This window comes from Leuciscus leuciscus (genome assembly GCF_965113295.1).
Source record: "Leuciscus leuciscus genome assembly, chromosome: 2".
Taxonomy (NCBI): Eukaryota; Metazoa; Chordata; class Actinopteri; order Cypriniformes; family Leuciscidae; genus Leuciscus; species Leuciscus leuciscus.
The window spans coordinates 40,786,418-40,812,117 of NC_138726.1; the positions used below are offsets into that span (position 1 = coordinate 40,786,418).

Below are 25,700 nucleotides of genomic sequence, written 5' to 3' on the forward strand. Positions count from 1 at the left end.
ATAGAGATAAATATATATAAAAATTATGAATACAGTATACAAGTACAGTAACAACTAACGTTAAACCGATAAAATCTAATCATTCGTGTGAATCCACAAACGTTGTTCCTGAGTTGAGCGAAAAACTAAATGCCAACAGCCAGTAAAACTACAGAAAAAATCGTTTATTGTTACAGTAATGTTGTAATTTGTTTGTAAAGCAGCCTGGGATAAATTAATGAAGATTTCTGGGTGCTTTTCTCGATGCTACTACTTTCTATACTTCAGTCACAGTGATAAAATGTGTACTTTTTCCAAAACAGGACCAGTTAATTTGAAATATAAAGCATTTTGTTAATCGTTATTCTTGGATTGCCCTGCACACCCATGTGACATATCTCAAAAACAATCACAAGCTTTAAGACTACATTCAGTATGCCAACCCTACCAAATTTGTTTGATTATGAAACAAACACAAACATTTAGGTATATGATCATTATTTCCATTTGAGAGTTTAGCAATTATACAGCATCCCTCCTCATATGTACTGTACATCTACCAGTAAGAAAGGAAGCAGGCCGACAGCTGTGGTGAGTTTAGTCTGTGGCACAGAGTATTGCTTTTTTCCATTTTCTTGATCTACAGGCTGATTTACAAAGGCTGCCTTTTGCATGCAACAATGTCCTTACAAAACTCAACGTGCACTCTTGAGTGCTCCTTCAGAATCAGAAAACATAGTTGAAAAAAAAGAAAAGATTATTGTCTGGCCAATAAGTGTCAGTTTGTACCAGAGAGAGGTTAAAAGTTGAACAGCAACTTAATTGCATCTTCCCATAGTTTACACTTCCATTTAGCAACAGTTGTCCAAAAAGATAAAAGGAGATTTAGCTTTTCAGCAAAAATATGTATATCAATATGTTCCACTTTGTGAATTACACAGAGAATTATTATTTCCGTATTATCTATTCACAGTCGCGTCCTCCAGTGCCTAGAGAAGGCATTTTATTATCCCACTGAAAAAAAATTAATAATAATAATAATAATATTACAAACAACAAGACATTTGTACAATATAATAGTTCCAAAACTCAATTCTGTTAGACATGTGCTACAGATGGGGGGGAAAAAAACAAAAAAAAAACATGAAAACAATACTCTCAAATCAAGCAAACATGTGCAGGCAAACATTTGCAGAAGATCATTAAATCACTTTGTTGCATTTAAGATGAAAAAAATCTCCTCCACAGTCATCGATTTCACAGTCGTAACCGCCGACACTTGTTCGTCTCTGAAGACTGAAATAGTTTGAATAGTCTGAATGTCTCCAATTGTACATGATACCAATATCACAACTGAAATCCAAAGTTCTTTTTCATCTCTTGGCTACTTCATTGTCAGAAACATCCAAAGCTCAATGTATGGGTTTTTTAGAGACGTGACGGGACTACAGCACATCAATGGCTTGACGTCGCTTTCCGTAATCCACAGCCCTTTCACCTGGAGCTTCCCGGTCTTCATCGTCTGAAAGATACAACAACAAGGATGATTACAATTCAGTGTTTATAAATCACAACAATGGCTGACTAGCTAACTAGCTTAACTTTCATGGCTTTAAGAAAATATACCCAACTTTCAAAGGAACATTCAAACTAATACTAGTGAAAGCTACTAAAGCCACATAACACACTGCAAAGTGTTGGGAGTGACAACCACATTTGAATGAGTAAATCTCGTAAACTATTCTTTGTTCGCAGAATACAGGAGTTATTCTGCCAGAAGAGGCAGTGTTTGTTGCTTTTAAAAGAAGTTGGTTTCACGCATATTTTATATAAATGCGGTTGTCACTACCTGATCTTTTTGGTTTACGAACAATTTTTACGTCTCTAGTTGGTAATATTTATTTAGTCAAAAATGGCTATGCTTATTGTTTACAGCAGCCAAAACGTTTCTATGGTTATCACTATATCAACTAGGACTGCATAATACTCAAGAAAGATATGTGAATGCTCCAAGTGTGTAAAATAAATGTAAATTTATTTTTAAATATATTTAAAAACTGAAATTTTATAACCAATGTTTCACGACAACTTCTGAGAGTGAACAGCAGTGTTTTACTGAAGCATTTACAAAAATAAAAGCAAAGTAATGTTAAATCTGAGAAAGTCATTTTAATATCAATGCAAAAAAACAAAAAAACAACAACTAGAAACTGGTGTGTCCAAATGGTCAATGTTTAATTCAGATTTTCCCATCCATAATATTCATTAATTCGTTCTTTAGTAATTGTATCTTTGAATTCATGCATTCAGATATTCAACCTTAATATATATTAACCTCCATCATATATTCAAGTATTTACTCATTATTGTTGGACGCATTCCTAGGTGTCAAAACCACACCTCTATTTTCATCTAGCTTTGCAACCGTAGCATTTGACTGGTCACTCCGACCTAGCCGTACACCTACTATGACATCATGGATAGGTCTGTTTGACCTTTTCTTATCAAAATAATAATAATAATAATAATAATAATAATTTAGGAGGATGCAAGTTTTCCTGAAAATATATTCATTGCTCTCATTTTGTTGTTCTCCTGCTTCTCCTTATATTCTGCAAATATTTTACTTCATTTGGGCCTTTCTCTATACTCTGATCTTCACAAACATCATGTTACAAGTCAAGTCATGTCACCTTCATTTATATAGCGCTTTTAACAATATAGATTGTTTCAAAGCAGCTTTACAGTGATAATAGGAAATTAAAGTAACAGAGATTGTTTTGGCTTTACAGCAGCTCTAGAATAAAGTTATTGTCCAGCAAAAGTTAGTTTTGATTGATTCACTTCCGTTGCAAAGATCATTAGTTATTAACTTAGCAACATGACTCTGTTCTAACAGAAAACCCTTAACGTGCTCCGGCCCGCTCATTCGCACAACAACAGTGCCTGGTGGCTCGAGAACGCAAACCTTGAAATAGGTTCCAAGGTGCAAGCCTTGAAAAAAAAAAAAAAAAGTTATCTCTGAGCAAACTTCAAAAACGCAAACCGGTGAAAACGCTGACAGTGTGCACATGTGTATTACGTGTTTGGTCTATAGGTATGCGTGTTTAAATATATATGTGCGCAGGCGTGTAGTCTTTCTTTAAAAATTGACCTCAACAAATTACTTGTCTGGCCTTAAAAATGTATAATACAGAGTTATTTATCGCTTCCGCATAGCCATGTGAACTGGAATTATTTTGACAGCGTTTAAATTTAAACTTATTTACATACAATACTTTGGATATTAATTCTTAGATTTACCTTATTTGCTACATTTTTATATATTTTTTATATTATATTTATATAAATAATTATATTTATAATTCCTTATTCAAATTTGATCTCTAAAATTATCATTGCTTGTCTGCCTTGATCTCACTACATCAAAAACAACCAAGTAAACAAAAACACCTGAAACAGAGTTGAGTTTACTGTATTGCCTTCCTCCTATTGTCTTTCCTCACGTGACTAGCTTACTTCACCAGTTTGCTATGAGAGCATCATGATGGCTTGTTAATTGTCTTTCCTACATTATCAGTGCACACACACGCACGCACACTTTATTCTCTGCTACCTGTTTTGACCTGAAACAGACTTTTCGCCAGTATAAAATTTTCTGTTATCACAAAAACACCGGCTATGTTGAAATATCACGCAGCCATAATATCAACGATGGCAGACACAGACAGAATTGACAGAATTCATTCTTGCACTTACATGCAGTTGTCAATCCCTAAACTTTGCATTGTGAACATGGCGTATGAGATGTATGGTTTACAATTGTCACAAGTGTTAAGCGATACAGGAAGCCGATGAAAAATTGGCAAGATGAAATAAGATGGCCAAGTTAACAGTGGTTTCAAAGTAGCCCATTTAAAACCCCAAGCCCTAGTGAAAAGGATTCAAGACAGCATTATGGCTTTCACATGCACTGACAACACAATAACTCTACACACTAGCACGCTGATTAGTAAAGACAATGACTGGAAGAGCAGAATGAGGCATGCTGGGAGAGAAGGTTCAGTCTCATAACCACATGGTCCAGAAAGGTTAAGGATCTCACACTCATATCTTTCTCTCTCATCCACACATGCTTTCAGCACACTGAGGTGAGGGCTTCGCCTGTGATTGACGCCTTCCACAAGCATTAGGCCAAATGAACTGACAGTACTTCAGTATGCTGTGAGCCCATGATGACTGAACCAGTAGCTTAATAAAGCAGAACAGCACCAGCACAAGGGAGGGGGAGAGGAGATGGAATAGCAAAGCAGTCGCAATCCCCCTGGCTCACCTTGGACGTCTTCCTCCCCACCATCACCATCCTCTTCCTCATTGTAGGCCAGCTCGGCCTGCTTATCCGCCTCATACTCACCTACGTTGCCATCATCCCCGTTATAGTCCGCTAGCTTATTGCCGTGTTGCGGATCTACGGGGGACTCATTTTCATCAAAGAAACGGCCTGCAGGGGCAGAGATGGGCCCCATCAGGAAAGAGAGAAAGAAAGAAAAGAGGGGGAAAAGGAACAAGCAAAATTTGAAAGAGGTAAAAGACAGAGAAACAAGGGCATTAAAGGAAAAGTACAGAAAGGCAAATAGATCAGAAGCATATTTAAGACAATAAAGAGTAAAGAGAGGACAATGAGACTACACTGAAAGTAATGAGGTTAAAATAAAAAGACAACAAAAAGGTTTATGCCATATTTTAGTTCCAAAGAAAATAAAATCTCAGAGGACAAGTGAGGAATGGAGCTGGTGGTAGAGGACTTTACACAGAAGAAAGGAAGGCTGGGTGGGATGGGGAACATGGTGGTGTGGAGGAGTTTAGCAGAGGGAGCAAAGTCAGGCAGCGCAGTAATCAGCAGAGAACCCAGTCTACTACCTTCTCTGTCTATTAACAGATACAAACAGTTCTGCTTGACTTTATGCTTGCTGCTCGCCCAGATAGCCCAAATTGTAGTAATTTTATAAAGGCGAAAGTATTCTACTTAGGGAAATTAGAGCAATTACTCTTAGAGTAAAAGAGTAAATGTTTTGTGCCCTGTAATTTAATCCTTACTGCCTGCATAGTAAGTACGTGTGTGAGTTTATGTCAGATAATTACAAATGCCCAAAATGCAGAAGTGTGTACAGCTTTCCAATCTGTATTTCACACAAACATACCTCAAAGGGATTGATTTAAGGCTGTGAACTGGCTTGAATGGTGCCAGCTTCAGCTGCATCAAACCCCAGTGAAAGTCTTAAAGAGATAGTTACCCCCAAAAAAATTTAATCATTTACTCACCCTTATGATTTTTTTAAACCATATTCATTGATCTTACGTGGAACACAAAAGATTGACAGTGTGAATTACAATCAACTTCTGTGTTTGGTAATTCAACTTGAACATTTTTAGAACATGTAACAAAGCTGAAAATCAGGTTTTGATTGACAATTTATGTGAGATATATTCTTTTAAGATGGGAGAGCCTATAGACATGAAGTTACCCCAATGAAACTATGGAAACCACCAAATGATTACATACATGATAGTGAAGACTGAGGTTCAGAGAATCTGGGAATATCAGTATCCGGTTGTTGAGTCTGAAGTGTAGGTCCAAATTCTCTATCAGATGCCAATGGTGCTAAATTACACTCAATGGTGTGCTGTTGTACTACCAAAAAATCCTGATCCTAACTTGATCTCCATACCGAAATTTCAGATGGTCAGACAGTCATCTTTTCTGAATTGTTAAATTAATGGTGTCCAGGACGCTATGAGCCCGGAGACTGTGGTGTGCACTGAGTTTTTACAAAGAACATAGCTTAAATGTGTGCTGTAAATGAACACAGCACATAAGCTGTTGAGACTCAGTATTCTCACTTGAAAGAGAGTGGAGAGTTGTACCCCAAAATAATATTTGATACATCATGACGTAACAAGAGGATAGCTGACAGTTTGTCTTTTCATCTTCAGAAACAGCCACAGCCCCATCCCCACCCCTGTACGGTTTAATACTCACTCTGACGGTGACGCGGGGGGTCAGCGTGCACAGGTTCTCTGCCATTGTGTAGGTCAATGGGTTTGGGAAGAACCTGAGCCGGGTTAGGAGGAGGAGGAATTCCAACTCCCTCTGCCTTCAAGCCTTCAGCTAATAAAAAAAGGACAGAAAGAGTACTTGACATTAAAGAGGTAGATTTCTGTAAGTGGAAAGATTGTGTAAAATGACAGCATGCCTCTAATTTCCTGGTGAAAAACAGTAAAAGTAAAAAAAAACTTAAATAATGTCATGGGAAATACATAGGCTCATGTAAAAAAAAAAAAAAAAAAAAAAAAACCCCACAGAAGACAGAAGAAAAAAAAAGGACAGCTTCTCCCCAACAGAGGAAAAAAAGAGGCCCAAAAGATACAAATAAAAATAAAAGTACAGAATCGCTACTACTTTATAAAAAAAAAAAACATGGCTACCCAAGTAAGGAAAAATCAGGGGCCATACACAAATACAAACCTATGCCTGAAGGAAATAACAGTGTTTTGATAACGTTTTTTATTTTTATAATTTCATCCAGAAATTGAGAAATATGGACTAATGTGCATATCTAATTTATAAAAAAAAAAATATATATATTTTTAGTAATATTATAAAGGTGAAAGTATTCTACTTAGGGAAAAGAGTCTTTTTTTGTGCCCTATAATTTAATCCTTACTGTCAGCATAGTAAGTATGTGTGTGAGTGTATGTTTGGGTCCTGCATCACATTTGTAACACAACCAACAATTTAAAAGTGTTATAAGCACTGATAAATCATGACCTCTAACCTCCCAGCTGTCTGCGCTGCTCCCCAAACTCATCTGCCTTTATGCCTGCCTTATTATCCTCGTCAAACAGCATGGGTTTGTCAGCCACTGCTTTTGGAACCTGCTGCAGCACAGGGACATCATGGTTCCCCAAACGCAGGTTTTCATCATGGGGTATGTCTGGTCGGTCCAGCGGTTGCCCACGGGCCAAATCATCCCCTAGTCTGGCACCAGCTCCAGCTCCAAACCCTGCCCTCTCCTCCTTCAGCAGTGCCGCAGCCTCCGCCGGCTCCATGTGTTTCTGCGGAGTGATGGCTGGCTTCTTTAAGGCTGGAGAAATATGAAATATGACACAATATGTATCTCTGAATGAAGTAACGGACATGCACCCTTATTTTAAGCATGCTGTAGAGTTTATTCACTGTCACTCATCAGCACTAAACAAAGATAACTTGTTGGTTCAATGAAATCTTCTAGAAAATGTACTTTGTGATACTCACCAAACTGTCCGTCATCTATCTTGCCCACTTCACTGTCCTCAATGCCAGGCATGCCAGCATCACTACCAGGTTTAACCATATCATCTTGAGTGAATGTGATAGAAAAAAGCAAGAGACGTCAAAAGGTTTTTTTTCCAACCAAAATGTATATGTATCTGCACATTGGGGTTTTTTCTGCTACCTTTAGGAACTGGGCCATCATTTCTCTGTGCAGCCACTGTGTGGCGCTCTGCAGTGTCCTCTTTTCTTTTGTTGGACTGATCAAGAACCACCTCCACCTGCCGATCCCCTGCATCCACTTTACGATTCTCTAATAAACTCTGAAATGCAAGTTTTTTTGTTTTGATGAAGTTTGTGAGTTAAAGGGTTAGTTCACCCAAAAAGGAAAATTACCCCATGATTTACTCACCCTCAAGCCATCCTAGGTGTATATGACATTCTTCTTTCAGACGAATACAATACGGAGTTATATAAAAAAAATGTCCTGGCTCTTCCTGGACAGCTTTATAATGGCAGTGAATGGCCGCTGCATCCATCCATGATAAAAGTGCTCCACACGGCTCCGGTGGGTTAATAAAGGCCTTCTGAAGCGAAGCGTTCATGTAATTCACATATTTAAAACTTTAGCGACTAAAATAACTAGCTTCTGACAGACGGCCGTATGCATCGATTTACGGCGAAAGAGTAAACTTTGACCTGACGCATTGACGAACGCAGAAGATAGAGCAAAACAAAACACCCGTCACGAATTAGAAGTCTAAAGCGAGAATTTTTAAAGAGAAATGTCGGAGGAGCTTGAGTTTGTTCCCCAGCCCTGTGTGTCTGAACCGCGAGAGGCGTCAAAGCTTACGCTACTCCCTACATCCCACAGTTATGTCATACATCGTCAAGTGTTACTCTTTTGGCGCAAGTCGACTTGCGTCGGCCGTCTGCTAGTTATTTAAGTTGCTAAAGTTTAAAATATGGATATTTTTTTTACACAAACACATTGCTTCGCTTCAGAAGGCCTTTATTAGAGTCATTATAAGTTTAATGTAACTCCGATTGTATTCGTCTGAAAGAAGAATGTCATATACATCTAGGATGGCTTGAGGGTGAGTAAATCATGGAGTAATTTTCATTTTTGGTTGAACTATCCCTTTAAGACAAGCCAGAGTTTACACTATTCAAATCATTCACAGCATACCTGTCTGAGTTTTGCTGCCTCTTCTTCCACTCTTTTCTTGCTCTCCTCATATTCTGCCTTCAGCTCTGTGATTTGTCTGCCACACTGCAAGCTGCAATGCATGTTACATTTTATATTATACATGATCAACTAGTCGAACATCTTAACCATTATTACCAAATGTAGGAATAGAAGTGCACAGAAAACAAGACTCCTTCTGGGTCAGGGAAAGTCCACCAGTGCTTGTATTCACCTCTCATATTCCAGCTTCTTCTCCAGATTGGTGCTGTTTTTCCGCACTTCCCTCAGCTGGTCTTCCTGTCGGATGATCTCCTGTCTCAACTCTTTTACCTGTTCTGTAAATGTACATGCAAATCAGCAGTCAAACAGTCAAAAAAAAAAAATCAGCCAACAGAATACCATGATTTTTATATCATGAGGTTTACATCAGGGTGGAGTAGGAAGGAACAACCCAACCGTACAAAAATAGTGCTGTACTTGCATATTCCACAACAATCCTATTTCATTGACAAAGACGTGATGCTGGGAAATGTCACCCTCTTTGTGTGCACTTCTTACCCTTCAGTCTGTGAATCTCAGACATCTGGGCGCTGACATCATTCTGCAGCTTATTCTGAAAAACACACAAATTGAGTGAAGACAGCCAGGAATAGAGTAATATACAAAACATACTTTAAGAATATATGATGACCCACAGTTTAAGGGCTTATCCTGGAAAAACACAACAAAAATGTTTTGTTCTCGTAGATTTTTACTTTCTCCCAATTTATATGCTTAACTTCAACTACCCAAATTTGAGTGCTATAGATCAATGTTTGATTATTATATTCATAGTCAACAACTCACATTTGTAGCTATGGTTGAATAATCTCTAAATCTAAACTTTACACTTACCATTAAATAGTTTTGGATCAGTAAGAAATATATATTTTTTTATGATTTTTAAAGTCTGTTATGCTCACCAAGGCGGAATTTATTGTACAGTAGAAACAGTAATATTATGAAATATCTATTTCCTATAGGTAAATGTCCTATATTATTATATTTAAGTGTAATTTATTCCTGCGAAGGCTGTGATGGTAAAGCAGAATTCACACGGTCCTCCAGAAATCATTCTAATAAACTGATTTGGTGCAACAAGAAACATTTCTTATTATTATAAATGTTGAAAGAGGATAACTATTCCTGCTTAAAAAGATAGTTAACCCCTTAAAAACATGAAAATTGTCATCACTTACTCACCCTCATGTTGTTCCAAAACTGTACAAGTTTCTTTCTTGTGTTGAACACAAAAGAAGATATTTTAAAGAATGTTGGTAACCAGACAGTTGACGGTAGCCATTGACTTCCATAGGAAGTCAATGACTACAGTCCACTGCTTGACTACCAGCATTCTTTAAAATATCTTCTTTTGTGTTCAACAGAAGAGAGAAACTCATACAGGTTTGGAACAACATGAGGGTGAGTAAGTGATGGGTGGAAACACATTTTCAGGATTCTTTGATGAATAGAAATCTCAAAAGTACATAGAAATCTTTTAGTCTCAATTTATTGTGCCATTGCTGAATAAAAGTATTAACTTCTTTCAATTAATCAATCGATAAATTAATAAATATATAACATTTTATTCCCCCCAGAATAAAGAACAGCACTGTATCTGTCTGACTTTATTAATTAACTTCCTTCTTTTGAGATCAGTCCCTGCATTTAGAAATCAAACCGTCCTCTGGACAAAAACCCATCATGTGGAACCCATGAGAAACTGTGTGAAGCTGCCAACAATACCACACATTCTTTAGCATAGCCTGTTTTATCACCCAAACAGTATTGTTGTCCGAACTCTTTTCACCGAGCCACAGTAAGAGAATTCAATCTCCAGAGCTTTACTGCTGTAAGAGAGGCGGCTGTGACTTTGCGATGGGATTGAGAGAGGGAAGCTCAGAGGGAACTGTGATCCTGATGACAAATTCACTGAGGGGGACGTGGACATAGAGCTTGAGCTTGCTGAGAGCAGAGCCCCGTCTCAAAGCAGAAGATGATAGTCAGCACAGCAAATTAAGCTGCAAGGGCAGCGGACATAAGTACTGAGCAATGTGCTATTAAAGAGACCCGATGAGCTTCAACCTTCGAGCTACCAGCAGACAGAAAGACAGCAAAATAGCAGTCTGCTGCACTGTGTGTATGCATGGGTTTTAAACAAACACAATGGAAGCTCTTAACTGTTGAAGTTGGCTCCCTCACATTTAACTACTTGTCTTGATATTGATTAGATGAAGCACAAGTATAAAATCTATAGGATAAGCATGCATAGGCATTCAGCTGACCCTTCAGCAGTGTTACTCTTGCTACACCCAATGAGGAAACAGTGCCTTTGAGACACTTCTCGCAGTTACTCTCAGACACAATGGAGAAAATGAGGTCTATAATATCTGAAGAACACTTTGAAATCATTCCCATAAATCTCAGTGGCAGTTGCTGGACTGGCATCTACCAACCGTAAGCTTATGGCAAAAGCCAGACCTTGAGCCCTTAAATGAACCCCTAATGATAAACTAAACGGTACCAGACTGCTACTGCTGATTTCACTATTGGGATGATCAGTCTGCCAGATTTAAAGTCAAAAAAAATAAAAATAATGAATCGCACACAGGAGATGGGCCAGTAATTAAAGCATCGACGTCAGTCACCCTGTGGGAGAACAAAGCCCTCCCGTCAGCAGGTGAGAGAGGGACACAGACTCAACTTCACACAGTATTGCAAATATTCAAATGATCACAGAAGTACTGGGATAAAAGTTTATAGAGGATTGTTTATAAGGACTGTATCAATAACATTGTTTAACCACTAGGTGGCGTTAAGTTATTTGTTACTGAATCATTCATTCAAGAGATTTATTCAAAAACACTGATTCATCAAGAAATGAAACAAGTGAAGTCTTTATGAGTGAGTCATTGAATCATTCAAGCAGATTTTTTTTAAATAATTCATTCATATTAATAATTTTTTTTTAAATAGACTGCACTGCAGCAATAAATATTTTGTCATAAGTAAATTACATGTTATTTTGTTTAGTTTAGAATCGCTGGAGAATCTCTATAAAAAAAAAAAAAATAAAAAAAAAATCGTGATTCTCAATTTGTCCAGAATCGTGCAACTCTAATGTATTCAGACCATTTTTATTCCCAGGCAACATATGAATTCAAAATGTATACATTTCACCAGTGCTCAATTTATTTGGAAATTCTGGCTTTTCCCTTGCTTGCTGCCTTTGTGTCACTGCAGTGGCCATACAGGTTTGCACATGTCGTCCAAGCTGCCACTGAGACAAATGCCAATGCTAAAGGATAGCTTCCTCTCTGGAAAGAACACATAGCACAAGTGAACAAGGAAGAACAATAGAATGGGTGTGTCTGTGTGTGCAGATTGGCACACCTTTGATAAACAGAAAAGGAAACAAGATGACAGACAGCGTTAGCATTCACAGTATGGAACAGATCATATTCCTAATCCCATGACAAATGACACAGTGAAAAGGTATAACATTTGACTCTTAAGATGCAAGTATGTGTTGCCATGATCAGCTGAGGAAAATAGATTTAGTTTATCAAAATGAGTAGAATAAATTGACAGCTACTGATATTTTTTAAGTCAATCCACTAGCTGAATTCAGTTACTGGTACAGTTACTAACATGTTATCTTGTTACTTGAAATTGTATATAATATAATAATAAAAATATATAAATGATAAAAATTATGACTAGGGATGTCCCGATCAGGTTTTTTTGCCCCCGAGTCCGAGTCATTTGATTTTGAGTATCTACCGATACCAAATCCCGATCCGATACTTCTATAATACATAAAAAAAGAATAAAGAAGAGCGAAAAAACAGATCCAGGATGTTCCTTATTTTTTATTTAATTCACCTTATTTTAACATTCAACAACTCTGTTAACAAACAGAGAGAGCACTTCTGTGAGGTAGCTTGAACAATCAAGTAATAAATAACAAATTCTTCACTTTTGCAGAGCTTGAATTTCAGTGCGGGAATTGCGCATAATTTAAACCATTCCCGCAAGGTTAGCTTTTATAGTGCGAGAAATTCCCGCACAAATATATTTGCTTCATCTCAGAGCAAATTATTGGAAAAAAATTCACAGATTCACAAAATTCACTTTTATTTTCGAATTTAATTCCTCAATCAGCGCTGGACTGGCATTCTCTGTCTTCCGCTGAGCCCTGGCTGTAGACAGATCACATGTTTCACACTGTCAGTGCAGTGGTCTGCGCCGCGCTGATCTTATTCACACTATTGAGTGTAGGTGCAGCATTCTAACATTTTGAGTCATAATGAGCTGTTTGTGAAGAAATTATCCGCTTCCAAATTATGTCATTTTAATCAAGAAACCGAAACATTAAAAACCATTCTGCTCTTTATGGTGTGCGAGTGATAGCTTACAGCGTAACAACATTGAATGCTCGGCCGAACAGCGGATCATAGCTGTACAGGGCGCCCTATTCTTTTTCCTCTCCATAAATGTATCTAGTAGTAAAGCTAATGCAAGGGCTAGAAATCTATTAATCTTTTGCTGATACTTCCTTGTCATCATGGAGAGCGCAGTTCATGGTTGCATAGCAACGACAGGCGTCACGGAGAGCAAGCGCTTGTGGAAAGAAGGAGACAGCGGCGCGCCCGCGCTTTCCACTTGTTTTAACACTTGTTTTTCACTTGGTTTTACACATCTAGAGCGAAAAAAAAAAGTGCCACAGTGTTTGCAAAGCCAGTAATGTGCTTTTAGGAACTGCACTCCTAACTCTTACAGTCATCACAGTAGTAAGTTTCACAGAAAGAAATGTATGTTTTTCTCTATGAAAACTTACATCTCTACCTTGTCAGGTTTGAGCCTGTTTCTGTTCTCATCAAGGACGTTTGCAACGGCACTAAAAAGTCTCTCACTGTCCACAGAGCTGCAGGGGGCACTGAGATACTGGGTTGCAACAGCAGCCATAGAATACCTCCAGACCGCAGCTCGCGCTTTCAGCTTCAAGCTGCTTCCGTGTTCTACTTTGCCCGCATTAAACCAGTAGCGTCTCTGCAACAAAGTGACGTCATGCCGCACGCGTTGCTGTTTCTGTGTGGAGTCAAAAGGGTCTAACTCTGTGCCACCGCATAACTATAGATGTGTTAACAAATAATGAGAATATATATACATATCCGAGTCCTGATCGGGAGGTAACGTCCGATTCTGATCGAGTCTGAAACCACGTGATCGGGCCCGATTTCCGATCACGTGATCGGATCTAGACATCCCTAATTATGACAATATAGGCCCATTTGATTTACTTTTATGAAGGAAGACCTTTGACTATCTTAGTCTACAGTTCTTTATGTATTCTTTACTCCCTGTCACAATATGACTGCCCTTCTTCCTCCCTAGTCCCTACCACCACACCAGAAAAGGAAACACAGTGTTGTGAATTTGATGCCATTTCTTTAAGCGCTTAACTTTTGCCAACATGTAATTGAAATTTAAACAGCACAATTATTGGGGTTATCTCAAATAATTGCGACTAGATAGAATAACCACGATCATACGATTAATCAATTATCGTGACAGGCCTAGAATAAGGTTACAAAGATTCATTCACATTTTACAAGTACTGCAGTAAGCAAAGACTGTGAAAGGGTAATAATCTGTAAAGGGGCCTGTGTGAGCAATACGACCAAACATTTGCTGCAGCACGGAATCAATCTATAAAGGTACAGGGCATCCAAATGCACATGGAATATCAATGCTCATGTCCATTTCCCCTTTCCAGGTAGACAAAACCCAAGCAGAAATGTGTCTAAATCTAACTTCTGCAACAGTGACATCTTCCGCATCCCCTCCTTTCACAATAACCAGGACGATCAGTCTATTTATTGTAAACCATAGGGTGAAAATGAATATGGAAAGGGAATAAGATTGCTATAGGGCATTAAACGCAATACAATTTAAATTATTAATACATATTCTCCCTAAATGTTATCAAGAAAATAATCAATCATGAATAGTTATTGCCTTCTAGCCCTAGTAATGATAGTCTCCCATCAATTCTGTTGATATAATATCAAGAAGAAGAGACCGAGGACTGTGTGGGAAGAGCCTGAGATGTGAAGCCCCGTGCACAGATGGGCCCTGACCATGAGCTCTCAGCTGTGTCACACAACCACAGGGAAGCCTAAGGCTTGAATCCATAAAGAGCAGCATGCTCTCTGTCCTGTCAGCTCACATCTTTACTATATTGATTTTAATGGTGAAGGGGATATTTATTTTCATATAATGTGTTCAGCATTTACATTTTTTATGATTTTAAGATATCATTTATTTCTCTTTACAATTCAAAAATATGTGAAAGAATCATTTATGAACATTGGAACCCTGTATATATTCGTATTTCATTGAAAGTACAACAGCACAGCAAATGTCAGTGCGTCCGTCACCTTCAGTCACGCAACCTGCCGACTGAACACGTCACACAAAGGGAAAATTGCATTATCTACAGACACAACTAGTAGAACAGGTACAAAGAGAACAGTTCATTTCAGCAAACTGTCTCCTCCTTTAGAAATCAACTGTGTGTGTGCGACAAGCTAACAGGAAAAAAACTAGTGATATTACTTCAAGTAATAAGGAATGTTCCTGTGAAATGGTATATTCACAATACAAGGCATTATACGTTGCACAGTCACATATAAAACTCCTCTGTTTGCATTAACTAAGTAATACCAATAAAAAAAACTAAAAAAAAACTTGAGCAACGGTCTAAGCAAACAGACATACAGGATGTGCATTGATCAAATAGAGAGAATGCCATGGTTACTCTTTCCAACCATCTATCCATGGAGGAGATGATAACATAAAACATTCGTTCAAAACATCTTGAACATGATCTACTAAGCATTGTACTGTATATAACAGTGGTCGACTGATAATCATAATGACTTTGGCTCAAACTAAATGGTCCACACTTCATGCATTTGCTAAACGAACATTTTTATGCAATATTTATTCTAACTAAAAATATTTGAAAGATTGTGGATTATACATTGGTTAATTGGCTAAGATGATGACGAAAACCTCAAAATGGCCAAATACAGAATGGCAAAAAACGCATTGACCTGGATGATACATTTCCCAATCACTATTATACACTGTAATAATCACAATAAAAGTTTTAAATTAAAATTATTGGGCAGTCACCTAACCCCAATCGCTCCCCGGGTGCCACAGCAAAAATGGCTGCCCATTGCTCTGGATGTGTGTGTCCAGTTTGCAGTGTGTGTGTGTACTAATTTGGATGGGTTACATGCAGAGGACAAATATGGGTTACCATACTTGACCTTCACATGTCACGACTTAGGCTACTTATAAAGTGACTAGTCTAGTATTTTATACTGGGGTTGGCTGAGACTTTAGGTGGGATGTTTCTGGTCTGTAAAGTTTGAAACCCCTGATCCACATCAGTTTTGTCAGAAGTACCCAGACAAAACAGTAAAATCATTTGAAGGGATAAATAAAGGTATGACAGTAGCTAGAGTCACAGACAGAAACAAATCATACAGCTATATTTCCAGCACATCAGTGATGTATGTAAAGCATCCCCTCGTGTTGATTTTCTTTCACCCACCTTTTCATCGATGCAAGATTTGACCAGCGTATCCCTGGCCTGCAGTTTGCTCTCCAGCACGCTGTAGTCTCCGTCCTTCTGGTCGATCTGTTTCCGGTGCGTGTCCACCTGCATCATCAACTCGGAGTTTCTCTTCTCCAGGCGGGAGCGCGCCGCGTCCGTGCGCTTCACCTGCGTCTGCACCTCGGCCAGCTCGTCCAGTAGCCGCCCGTGCTTAGTGGACACGCTCCAGTAGTTAAACGACAAAATGACGATAATCACCAATAATACGATCAGGATGAAGGAAGGGAGGCGACCTCCACGTCGATTCGCACTGAAGCCGATCATCGTAATCGAACAGGCGTACAGATTACGACCTCTGGATTTGTGTGAGCCCCGTAGGTTAAATACGAGTGATGTGGTCACTGCTCTGTCAAGTTATCTAAAAAGATACGTTCTTCCGCATTCGGCTTACACAGCAACCTTGAGTTGTCCTGAAGTTGGTGTCACAACTTCTTTGACGATTCCTCCGTGTCCCTTCCGCACAGTTGGCGACTTCTCGCTTTTCCTTGTTTGCATTCATGCAACGCCACTGTCAGTAGATCAAACACATCAACACACACAGGCGACGTGGCCTATGAGAGCTGATGCGAGCTAACGGCACACAGCCATCAGCTTTCCGTCTTCCGCCTGACCCTATAGCACTAAATAACGCATTTTTATTTGGTTACGGTCATCTCTGCAGATCTGCCGTCATGCTCGTGCGATAAATACACTTCTGGATTTACCGTTCAGCTGTGTGTTAGCTAACGTTATAACCTCGCTAAAGTAGCATGCGTGGATCTGCTGGAGCAACAGCCGTGTGCTACATTCAGTTCAACAACACGATACCGATTTCTCCTGAACACACAGCAACAAACACACAAAGCCAACCCGAATTTGGGAATGAAAACAAGTCTATTACCATTAGCAACAAAGCACTAATAGGCTATTAGAACGTTAGCATTACATCTGACACCCCCAGCAAGGCCAAATGTACATGCACACGCACCGGATATAAAACAACAATATTAACAAACTGAAAATATGCGTTCAACGCGTTTTTAAATGTAATGCCATGCAGGTTAGACTATACATGCAGCGCTAGCTTTAGAGTTCGCTAGTAATGTAGCTCAACTCCAGCCATCCTCCTTTCTTCTCGGTCCTGCAAAATGCATGCGCAAACCCTTTGTATTTGTATGTTTATATATAAGTAAACGCGTCAGCAAAAGGTAATATTTCGTAATCGTGTCGTTATCATCTAACTGCCACGTTAGACGTCTTGATAAAAAAAAAAAAGACAAAAATACTGTCGTCCTAAGTGTAAGGTGTACAGAGGAACGTGATTGACAGTCACAACAACCAATCCGTGGATACAACCAAATGCATAAGGCGTATCCGATTGGCTGTGGGCGTACCTGTTTCTGTCGTTCAATTTTTATTGGACGCTCAAATAATAAGAGAAGGTGGGGTGTGTGGTACTAGAATGAACATTCTCATTTGCCAGAACGTCGCATTTATGCAAGGCTTACCTATTCCGGGATGTTGCTCATCATCATGATGTCTTAAATATATATATATATATATATATATATATATATATATATATATATATATATATATATATATATATATATATATATATATATATATATATTGAATATATAAGCCAACAGACGCAATAAAGTGCAATCCGAGGTGTTTAGAGGCAATTTAGTGATTTATAAATTCAAATTATTTCCTTTTATACTTGACATTTAAGATCCACAGTAAATCAGATCTGCAGATTATTTAAACACTTTGCCATATAGTGTAACAAATAATCAGCCTCCCTGTGTAGTTTACCAAAGGCCCTTAGAATGGATTAGGAATCTGAAGAAAAAGTTGGAGTACAGCAAGTACACATACTGAGCCTACTCCAAAAACAAGGATTTCACTGCAGAATCATACCGGGATAAATCTGAAATAAGCCTACTCTTTGTTAGGGGTATATTACAAAAAGTCTAAGCGCACATACACACTCAAGACCCTATCGGAGTACTGCTTATGAAACAAGCTGTGAAACTGTGAGTTTGTATCATTGCATTATCAAAAATGATAAATTGTTGACGTTTGCCAATTTTTTGCAGATATGTGTTTGATGTATAAATTAATCCATGATCTTGCGCCACCACCTCTTAAACAACGTGTGACTTTCTGCAAGGACAATTCTAGGGAAACCAGGGTCTCTGTTAGAGAAAATGTTGAGTAAAATTGAAGAAAACTGTATTTGGTCTTTTTCATTTAGAGCAGTAGAGAGATAGAATTCAGTTATTAGAAAGTGTACATCATTTAGCATTTGTAAAACTGCACTTAAATTATGGCTTAAGAAAAATCAATCATGTGATCATTAATTTAGATTATTTTTTATTTTTTTTGATGGTATTGTGACATTGTAATTGGTTTCATTGTAATGTGATATTATTTTTTTCTGGATTGTAATGAAGTGCTGTCATTTTATGTAACAACATCTTGCCCAGGAATCACAGATGCAAATTAGTGATCTATCTAACTCTGGCAAAACATTTGTTGTGCATGGTCCCTGTAAACTAAACTAAACTAAACTAAACTAAACTAAACTAAACTAAACTAAACTAAACTAAACTAAACTAAACTAAACTAAACTAAACTAAACTAAACTAAACTAAACTAAACTAAACTAAACTAAACTAAACTAAACTAAACTAAACTAAACTAAACTAAACTAAACTAAACTAAACTAAACTAAACTAAACTAAACTAAACTAAACTAAACTAAACTAAACTAAACTAATGACTTGAGGGGGTTAAAATGGCAATCTATAGAGAAAAAAAAATACAAACAGACACATTTTTATTTTGCAACACTGAAAATAATAATTACACACTGAGGTAAGTTGAATAATCCAGCTTCATAAAGGTCTCTGTCCTGAAGTGGCACACAATGACCAAGTACAGTATGTCCAATATTTCACAAAATGTTTGCAGAAGCGTCCGCATTTCAATATTAATTCTCATAAAAAAAAAAAAAGTTTCATGAAGAGGTAATTCCATTACAGACCCACTCTCCTGTTTAGCACAGTAGCAAATTCAACACTTCAACAAAAAAACAATTTTCTGACAATAAAATAAAAATATATACCTCTGCGGGTATTTTTTGAATATCTTTATTACGAGGGAGTGTCAACTCCATGTTAACATTTTGTTTGTTTTTCAAGAGCTACAGTTTTCTGCTGATGAGAGTTAGGACTTGGCCTTGGCACATATTCAGAGGTTTATGAGGAAAAGGGTGTTTGTAGTCCAGAGGGTCAAAGTGTAGTTTCTCTGCATACACTGATGAGACTTTGAGGCTGGCGTGGAGATTGATGACCCAGGGTGGCAGGGACATCTGTCTGACTGGATCCTCTGAGTGGACGGCGCAAGGATGAAGATGGGGAACTCAGAGCTCCGCAGCTCTGTAAATGCAGATCTTCGTGAGCATTCTTCCTCGGGCTGCCCATGATCTTCCGTGACTGTGTCATCAGCTGTGAAGGACATGAGCAAAACAAACATCCCCAATGTAATTCAGTTGTATTTCACTTTCAACTACTGTATTAGAGCAAAAAGTATTCATTCCTTATCTTATGGTTGAGATTATCAAGAATACAAAAATACTACATATTTTACACAAAAATATGCCAAATTCACCTGATCAATGATATTGGCACTGAATATGGCCTCCTCCATGTGTTTCTCATCAGATTTAATAACACATTTAATGCTGTTGACCACCTGCTGGACCTCTGGAGGTAGACTGCAGCTCGAGTGCTCCAGAAACTTGGCCACCAGCACTTTGGTGTCTTTGTAAGTCTTGAGGTCTGCGAGAGATTGCGGCCGTTCTGTAGACATTGAGTGAGGGATGTGAGGTTTGAGTTGGATGTCCACCTTTCCACCGTCCTTCTGCTTCTTGCCCCCTTGGCTGCTGTGTTTGGCAGAAGTCTGTCGGGTGCTTTCAGAGAGCTCCATGCATGCTGTGAAGAGCAGTGAATTAGTATGTTTATTCTAATAACCATAATTTGTATGTGAGATGAATAACTATATCCTTTGAATACTGTGCTACATGGATAACAGAAACCAGAAGAGGTGGGGTGAAACCTTGATCACAGGGAGTCTGTGGGGAGTCCTCAGGTGGATGGATAGAAGCAGGAGCACAACGGTCACCTGCAAGTCAAGTCACATGCTCAGTTCTCCAGATTGCTCATGTGCTATTTATGACTTAATGTAATGCCATATGATATAATTTCAAAAGTTCATACATTTCCTATTCCTACAACAAGCAATGACGGTTCTAAATGTCAGTGATAAACATCAATTGAGTATAAATGCTATTAAGTTCCAAAATGTCTACTTGGGACAAATACAGTCAAGAATATGCTGACGTTCAAAAATGTGTTTAAAAATACAGTAATAACAAGAGCCATATTATTATTTTTCTAAATAACTTTTCTATTTTGATCAATTTTCAAATGTAATTTATTCCTGTGATGCAAAGTTGAATTTTCAGCATCATTACTCCAGTCTTCAGTGTCACATGATCCTTCAGGAATCATTATAATATGTTGTTTTCAAGGAACATATCTTAATACCATCAATGTTGAAAGAAAAAGTTGTGTTGCTTAATATTTTTGTGGAAACCTTGATACAATTTTTTTCCAGGATCAAAAGAACAAAAATCATTTGAAATAGAAATATCGTGTAACATTATGAATGTCTGTTGTCACTCTGATCAATAATGTATCCTTGCTGAAGTACTAATTTCTTAGAAAAAAAAAAACGTATTGCTGACCCCAAACATTACAATGATAGTGTATATACTATACCTAACAGATGTGCAAGAATGAGACAAGATGCTATATAAATAGGTCACGTACTGTGTTTGTCTGATCATTGATACTGACCCCACAAATAAAAAGGTTCTCCTCGGGTTTATAAATGTACAATGTGAAACATGGAAAAACCTAAGAATGAATGGTTAACAATTTCAGTGTGAAAAGCCATATAGATCTGAATCAAAGAAAGAAAAAAGACTCACGTACTTCTAGATATGGAAGTGCAGGATGTGGGTTCACTAGTGGAACGCACAATCCTTGCCAGCTTCCGATACCCTTTGGTGGCACGGAGTGTGCGGGGCCGCTCACGTTGGCTGGAGTTGCTGAGGGTAGAGGTAGCATGGGGCTGTGAGGAAGAGGAGGATGGAGACCAGACGCTGAAGCAGAGCCGGGTTCCCCTCAGCTGAGCGGTGGGTGACGGGGAGGTGCAGATGGAGGGGGTCAGGGCAGAAGCTGCACCAGCAGTGGAGGTCACTGCTGAGTTGGAAGCACATTGGGATGGAGTGCATGGAGGGAATAGAAGGGTAAGCTTCTTATTGGTTCGTTCTCTGTGCTGTGTGCGGGACATGGGTTTAACGGCTGTAATCTCCTCCTTCTCGGGCACGTTAACAGCATCGGGTGACAACTGTGGAGAGTGGGGCTTTGAATCCTGCATGACGGAGGACTCGCTGCGGTCCAGTCGAGCAGGGGTCTGACGCCGCAGGGAAGAGTGGGTACTGTGTTCCAGGCTTGTGCAGCTGCCGTCAGTAGGTACGACGCGCAAAGTGCCATACGGAGAGGAATCAGAGCCCTGTACCTCTAGAGAACACAGGTCTTCAGAGGAACAACTGTGATCGGGGATGTCTGCAGTCTCGGACACCATAAGGGAAGCACTATCAACAGAGGCTGTGGAAACAGACCATATCACCTTTATATACAGACTATAATTGAAGGTTCATTAATGAGATAAATTAGTTTTTTTCAGCAGATGTATAATATAATGTATAAAGAACAATTATCACTCTACCGTTCAAAAGTTTGGGGGCAGTAAGAGTCTCTTATGCTCACCAAAGCTGCTTTTATTAGATGAAAAATCCAGTAAAAACAGTAATATTGTGAAATATTATTACAATTTCAAATAATTATTTTCTATTTTGATATATTTTCAAATGTAATTTGATTTCTGGAGGATCATGTGACACTAAAGACTGGAGTAATGGCTGCTAAAAAAAATTCAGCTTTGCCATCACAGGAATACATTACATTTTAAAATATATTAAAATAGAAAACAGTTATTTCAAATAGAAGTAATATCTTACAATATTTATGGGAAGCATAAGAGACTTTCGAAAATATTAAAAATCTTACCAAACCCAAACTTTTAAACAGTAGTGTAGAGTAAAATCTATTTCCACAGTAGAGTATATGTCCTGAAGCAAAGCCAGCTGTGAACCAATGTTCTATCCAACATTACAGATGCAATATGCTAATGTCGAGGTAATGGTATATTTAAACAAAGATTGCCTTCTAATTCTAAATAGCCCATATCCTACATAGATACTCCAGAGAAGGGAAAACCTCTGACTTTGTGTTATCATTGCAGCCTCCTCACCCTGAGTGCTAAGGCCAGCTGTGGTGTTCCTTTCGCACAGACTGGACTCGGTGACCTGTTGCTCTAGACTGTTGGTGATCTGAATGAGAGAAAAAACTAATTGATAAATTATTATGCATTTAAAACACAAGCTTCAAACTGTTTTGAGTGTAACCTTCTGGAGAGGATGGTGATTAAAAACGGTCTTACACCTGAAGACGATAACAAACAACTGCAAAAGGAGGAGAATCAGACAGCAAAACATCTGGCAGTGAGAAATCTGCTGCAGCCTGACATCTGGCATCGCAGCAGTGCTTTAAAATGTCTATGCCGTCCCATGACCAGCAGGGGGCTCTTTAAGATCAGATTTGCTCTGCTAACTTCTGCATTATTGTGACCACACAGTGTGTGCTAAAAAAAAAATAAAAAAAAATTCCTCATTACATGATTGATACAAAACACATAAAAGACTATACAGAGAAATGATCCAGTATACAGAGAGCTTAAGTACACAGCACAGCTGGACTTTTATAAAAATGTGAAATAGTCAATAGCTGTATAAAAAGCTGACTATATAAATTTAAAAATATTTCTTCCAGTCTCTAGTGTTGCTGTTTTTCTTTCAAAGCTTCTCAAGCACAAGGCTTGTGCTTCAGGTAAAAAAAGGCTCCATGATTGAAATGCCCCTGCTGCTTTGTTTGCAGATGGTTATCAATCACTTCACATGAAAAAGGTCTAAAATCAAGGAAACCTCTTGGGATTTCATCCTTTTTTTAACCACAGATTCCTTTAGGTAGCAAACAAATCTTCAAAATAACACGTAATCACAAGCTCAGTCGCTGGATTTGAAAGGTTTGGTGGTCTTTTGTGCATCTCTTTGAAAAGAGGAGAGCTCTTGTTCCCTTCCATCAGGTGAAGAAGTGAAATTTGATGAAAAATCATTGTTCATAAAACAGGGCCAGCTCTCACTATAAGAGAGCCCATTTCTTTTAAATGGAATGAAATTCCTGCCTGTATTGCTGATGTGTTCCAGAGAAAATTATAATCCATTATACAAAGGCACTTGTATTAATTTCTTTCAGCCCCTCAAGTGCACCGGAGGACCTTCTTCTGACTGCCGAGCTTTACACAGACAAATGAGTGTACATTGCTGAATTAGTGGTATGCATTGCTTTAAGACTGAAATACCTGCAAACTACTAGTAAAATCTATGAGAAACCAGGAACTATCATAAAACAGTAACTGATGTGACGCTCATCTATAATAATAATAATTAATAATTCATTACATTTATATAGCGCTTTTCTCGGCACTCAAAGCGCTTTACATAGAAGGGGGGGATCTCCTCAACCACCACCATCTATTCATTTATTTAAAAATACATCAAATGCAATTCACACGTACAACATGTTTTAATTTCTGAATGAAAATTAATTGATTTTATTTGGGTTAGTTTAGATTGTAAAATGTCATGTGGTGTGAGTCCAAAAAAAGTATATTATTATAACAAGTAACTTTAGATTTAGATTTTTTCTTCGTTTTAAGCTTAAATGTACAATTCCCCATGTACATTATACAAGGGGAATTGTACTCCCCTTGCTCATGGAAATCACATTGCTGATGTGGCTGTAACAACAAAAATGGAATGAAACTGTCAACTTTTTTAATACGTGTGACCAATAAGAAATGGGGTCAACTTCTCAGTTCAAATATGACAGGTGTTTTATTACAGTAAAGGTCACATATTGCAGTTGTTCACAGAAACTCCTTCAGAACATCAACATTTTTTGTAGCCACCCAAAATGAGTAATATTCTTTAAACATGCTCCCTTCATAGCCAATGAATCATTACAGTAGATTGTAGAAAAGGTGTCAGCTCTTACCTGGCTGGCAGGTGTCTGTCCCACGACAGATTCATAGGGTGGTGGCAGCTCAGATGGATATAGAGCCCCGGGGCTGTTAATAGGCACCCCATAAATAGCACTGAAGGGAGAGTGTGGAAAGTCCAGATGCAACCCTCTAATGGACAGAGATGTTGGTAAAACATGATTATAACACTACATCAATGCTTCAACAAATTTGGCTGTGGGAAGCTGCAAAATATATGTGAGACCATTTAGGAACTGTGGAAAATTAAACTATTTCCTCTTCATCTCAGTGAGTAATAAGTCTTATTCTTTAAATTAACCAAACTCCCTCTTTCATATTGGAGGGGAGGAATGGGTGTTTTTTCATGTTTCTTGTGTATTACCACATCCTGACACTGATTGTGCATTGAAGCACTCAGTGTGTATGTAGGGCTGCTCTTGCTCTCTATGTATTTACTGCTTTGTTGACACATTAGTGTGGCCGCGGGCTAAACAGCCTCATCAGCATGTTTTTTATGATGGGATGGTGGGCAGAGTGTCTCACAGTGCGAGACAGAGAAATCAATGGTGGATTTACACCAGGCCAGGGACCCTGCCGCTCCATAATATGGATTGTCAGAGCAGTTTGCCTTGAGACCTGCACTTATACAACATGGAATGAATTCACATGAAAATTTCCATGGGACAATTTCATAAATCTCTGTGAATCAATCTATTCAAAACTCTATTTTTCAGATTACAGAATTTGCAGCCAAGCAATCTGAGATCAAACTGTTTCTCAGATATAGTGCAAATATTAGGTCATTTCTAGTCAGCTGGAAATCAGTATGTTGTTTGTGTGCGGGTTTACCTCTGGCCCTCCATTACAGGTGTGCAGGTGTACTCTGGGGGGTAGTAGGGAGGAGGCGGGATGGGTGGGATGAACTCGTCAAAGTCCAACGTCTGGTGTAAGATGGTACCATGAGGGGTCATACAGTCAGCGCTCAGGGCACGTGCTCTGTGTGGCATGAACTGATAAAAAAAATAGTAATAATAATAATTTAAACATGCACTACCGTTGAAAGAAGTATTTTATGCTCACCAAGGCTGCATTTATGACCAAAAACAAGGTAAAAACAATAATAATGTGAATTATTATTACAATTTAAAATAACGGTTTTATATTTCAATATATTTTAAGAATCTAATTTATTCCTGTTGTTGCAAAGT

At 38.3% G+C, this 25,700-nt stretch overlaps 2 protein-coding genes across 6 annotated transcripts in view; both read right to left on the bottom strand.

Moving 5' to 3' along the window:
- Positions 1–143: 143 nt before the first annotated feature.
- On the bottom strand, positions 144–17,514 carry golm2 (golgi membrane protein 2). Of its 3 annotated transcripts, none has more exons than XM_082162603.1 (10): positions 16,150–17,514; positions 9,039–9,093; positions 8,713–8,815; positions 8,481–8,571; positions 7,476–7,614; positions 7,295–7,378; positions 6,816–7,124; positions 6,020–6,148; positions 4,313–4,480; positions 144–1,501 (listed from the first exon to the last, which is right to left on the bottom strand). In XM_082162603.1, exons 1-10 carry the CDS (start codon positions 16,474–16,476, stop codon positions 1,425–1,427), a joined length of 1,482 nt encoding a protein of 493 aa, XP_082018729.1. In that variant the 5' UTR covers positions 16,477–17,514; the 3' UTR covers positions 144–1,424. The 3 variants fall into 3 exon arrangements, with proteins under 3 accessions (XP_082018729.1, XP_082018730.1, XP_082018731.1); XM_082162604.1 differs by having other exon boundaries at positions 4,394–4,480; positions 16,150–17,513; XM_082162605.1 differs by lacking the exon at positions 4,313–4,480 and having other exon boundaries at positions 16,150–17,512.
- A 1,508-nt stretch (positions 17,515–19,022) lies between these two features.
- The window catches only part of fam189a1 (family with sequence similarity 189 member A1), a 109,440-nt gene continuing 102,762 nt past the window's right edge, over positions 19,023–25,700 (bottom strand). For all 3 annotated transcript variants that reach the window (XM_082162223.1, XM_082162222.1, XM_082162221.1), the window contains 7 exons: positions 25,342–25,502; positions 24,507–24,642; positions 22,645–22,723; positions 21,261–21,938; positions 20,320–20,385; positions 19,873–20,195; positions 19,023–19,709 (listed from right to left, as the gene is read on the bottom strand). In XM_082162223.1, the coding sequence (XP_082018349.1) occupies positions 19,494–19,709; positions 19,873–20,195; positions 20,320–20,385; positions 21,261–21,938; positions 22,645–22,723; positions 24,507–24,642; positions 25,342–25,502 (1,659 nt within the window). In that variant the 3' untranslated portion in view covers positions 19,023–19,493. The remainder of the gene's footprint in view (positions 19,710–19,872; positions 20,196–20,319; positions 20,386–21,260; positions 21,939–22,644; positions 22,724–24,506; positions 24,643–25,341; positions 25,503–25,700) is intronic.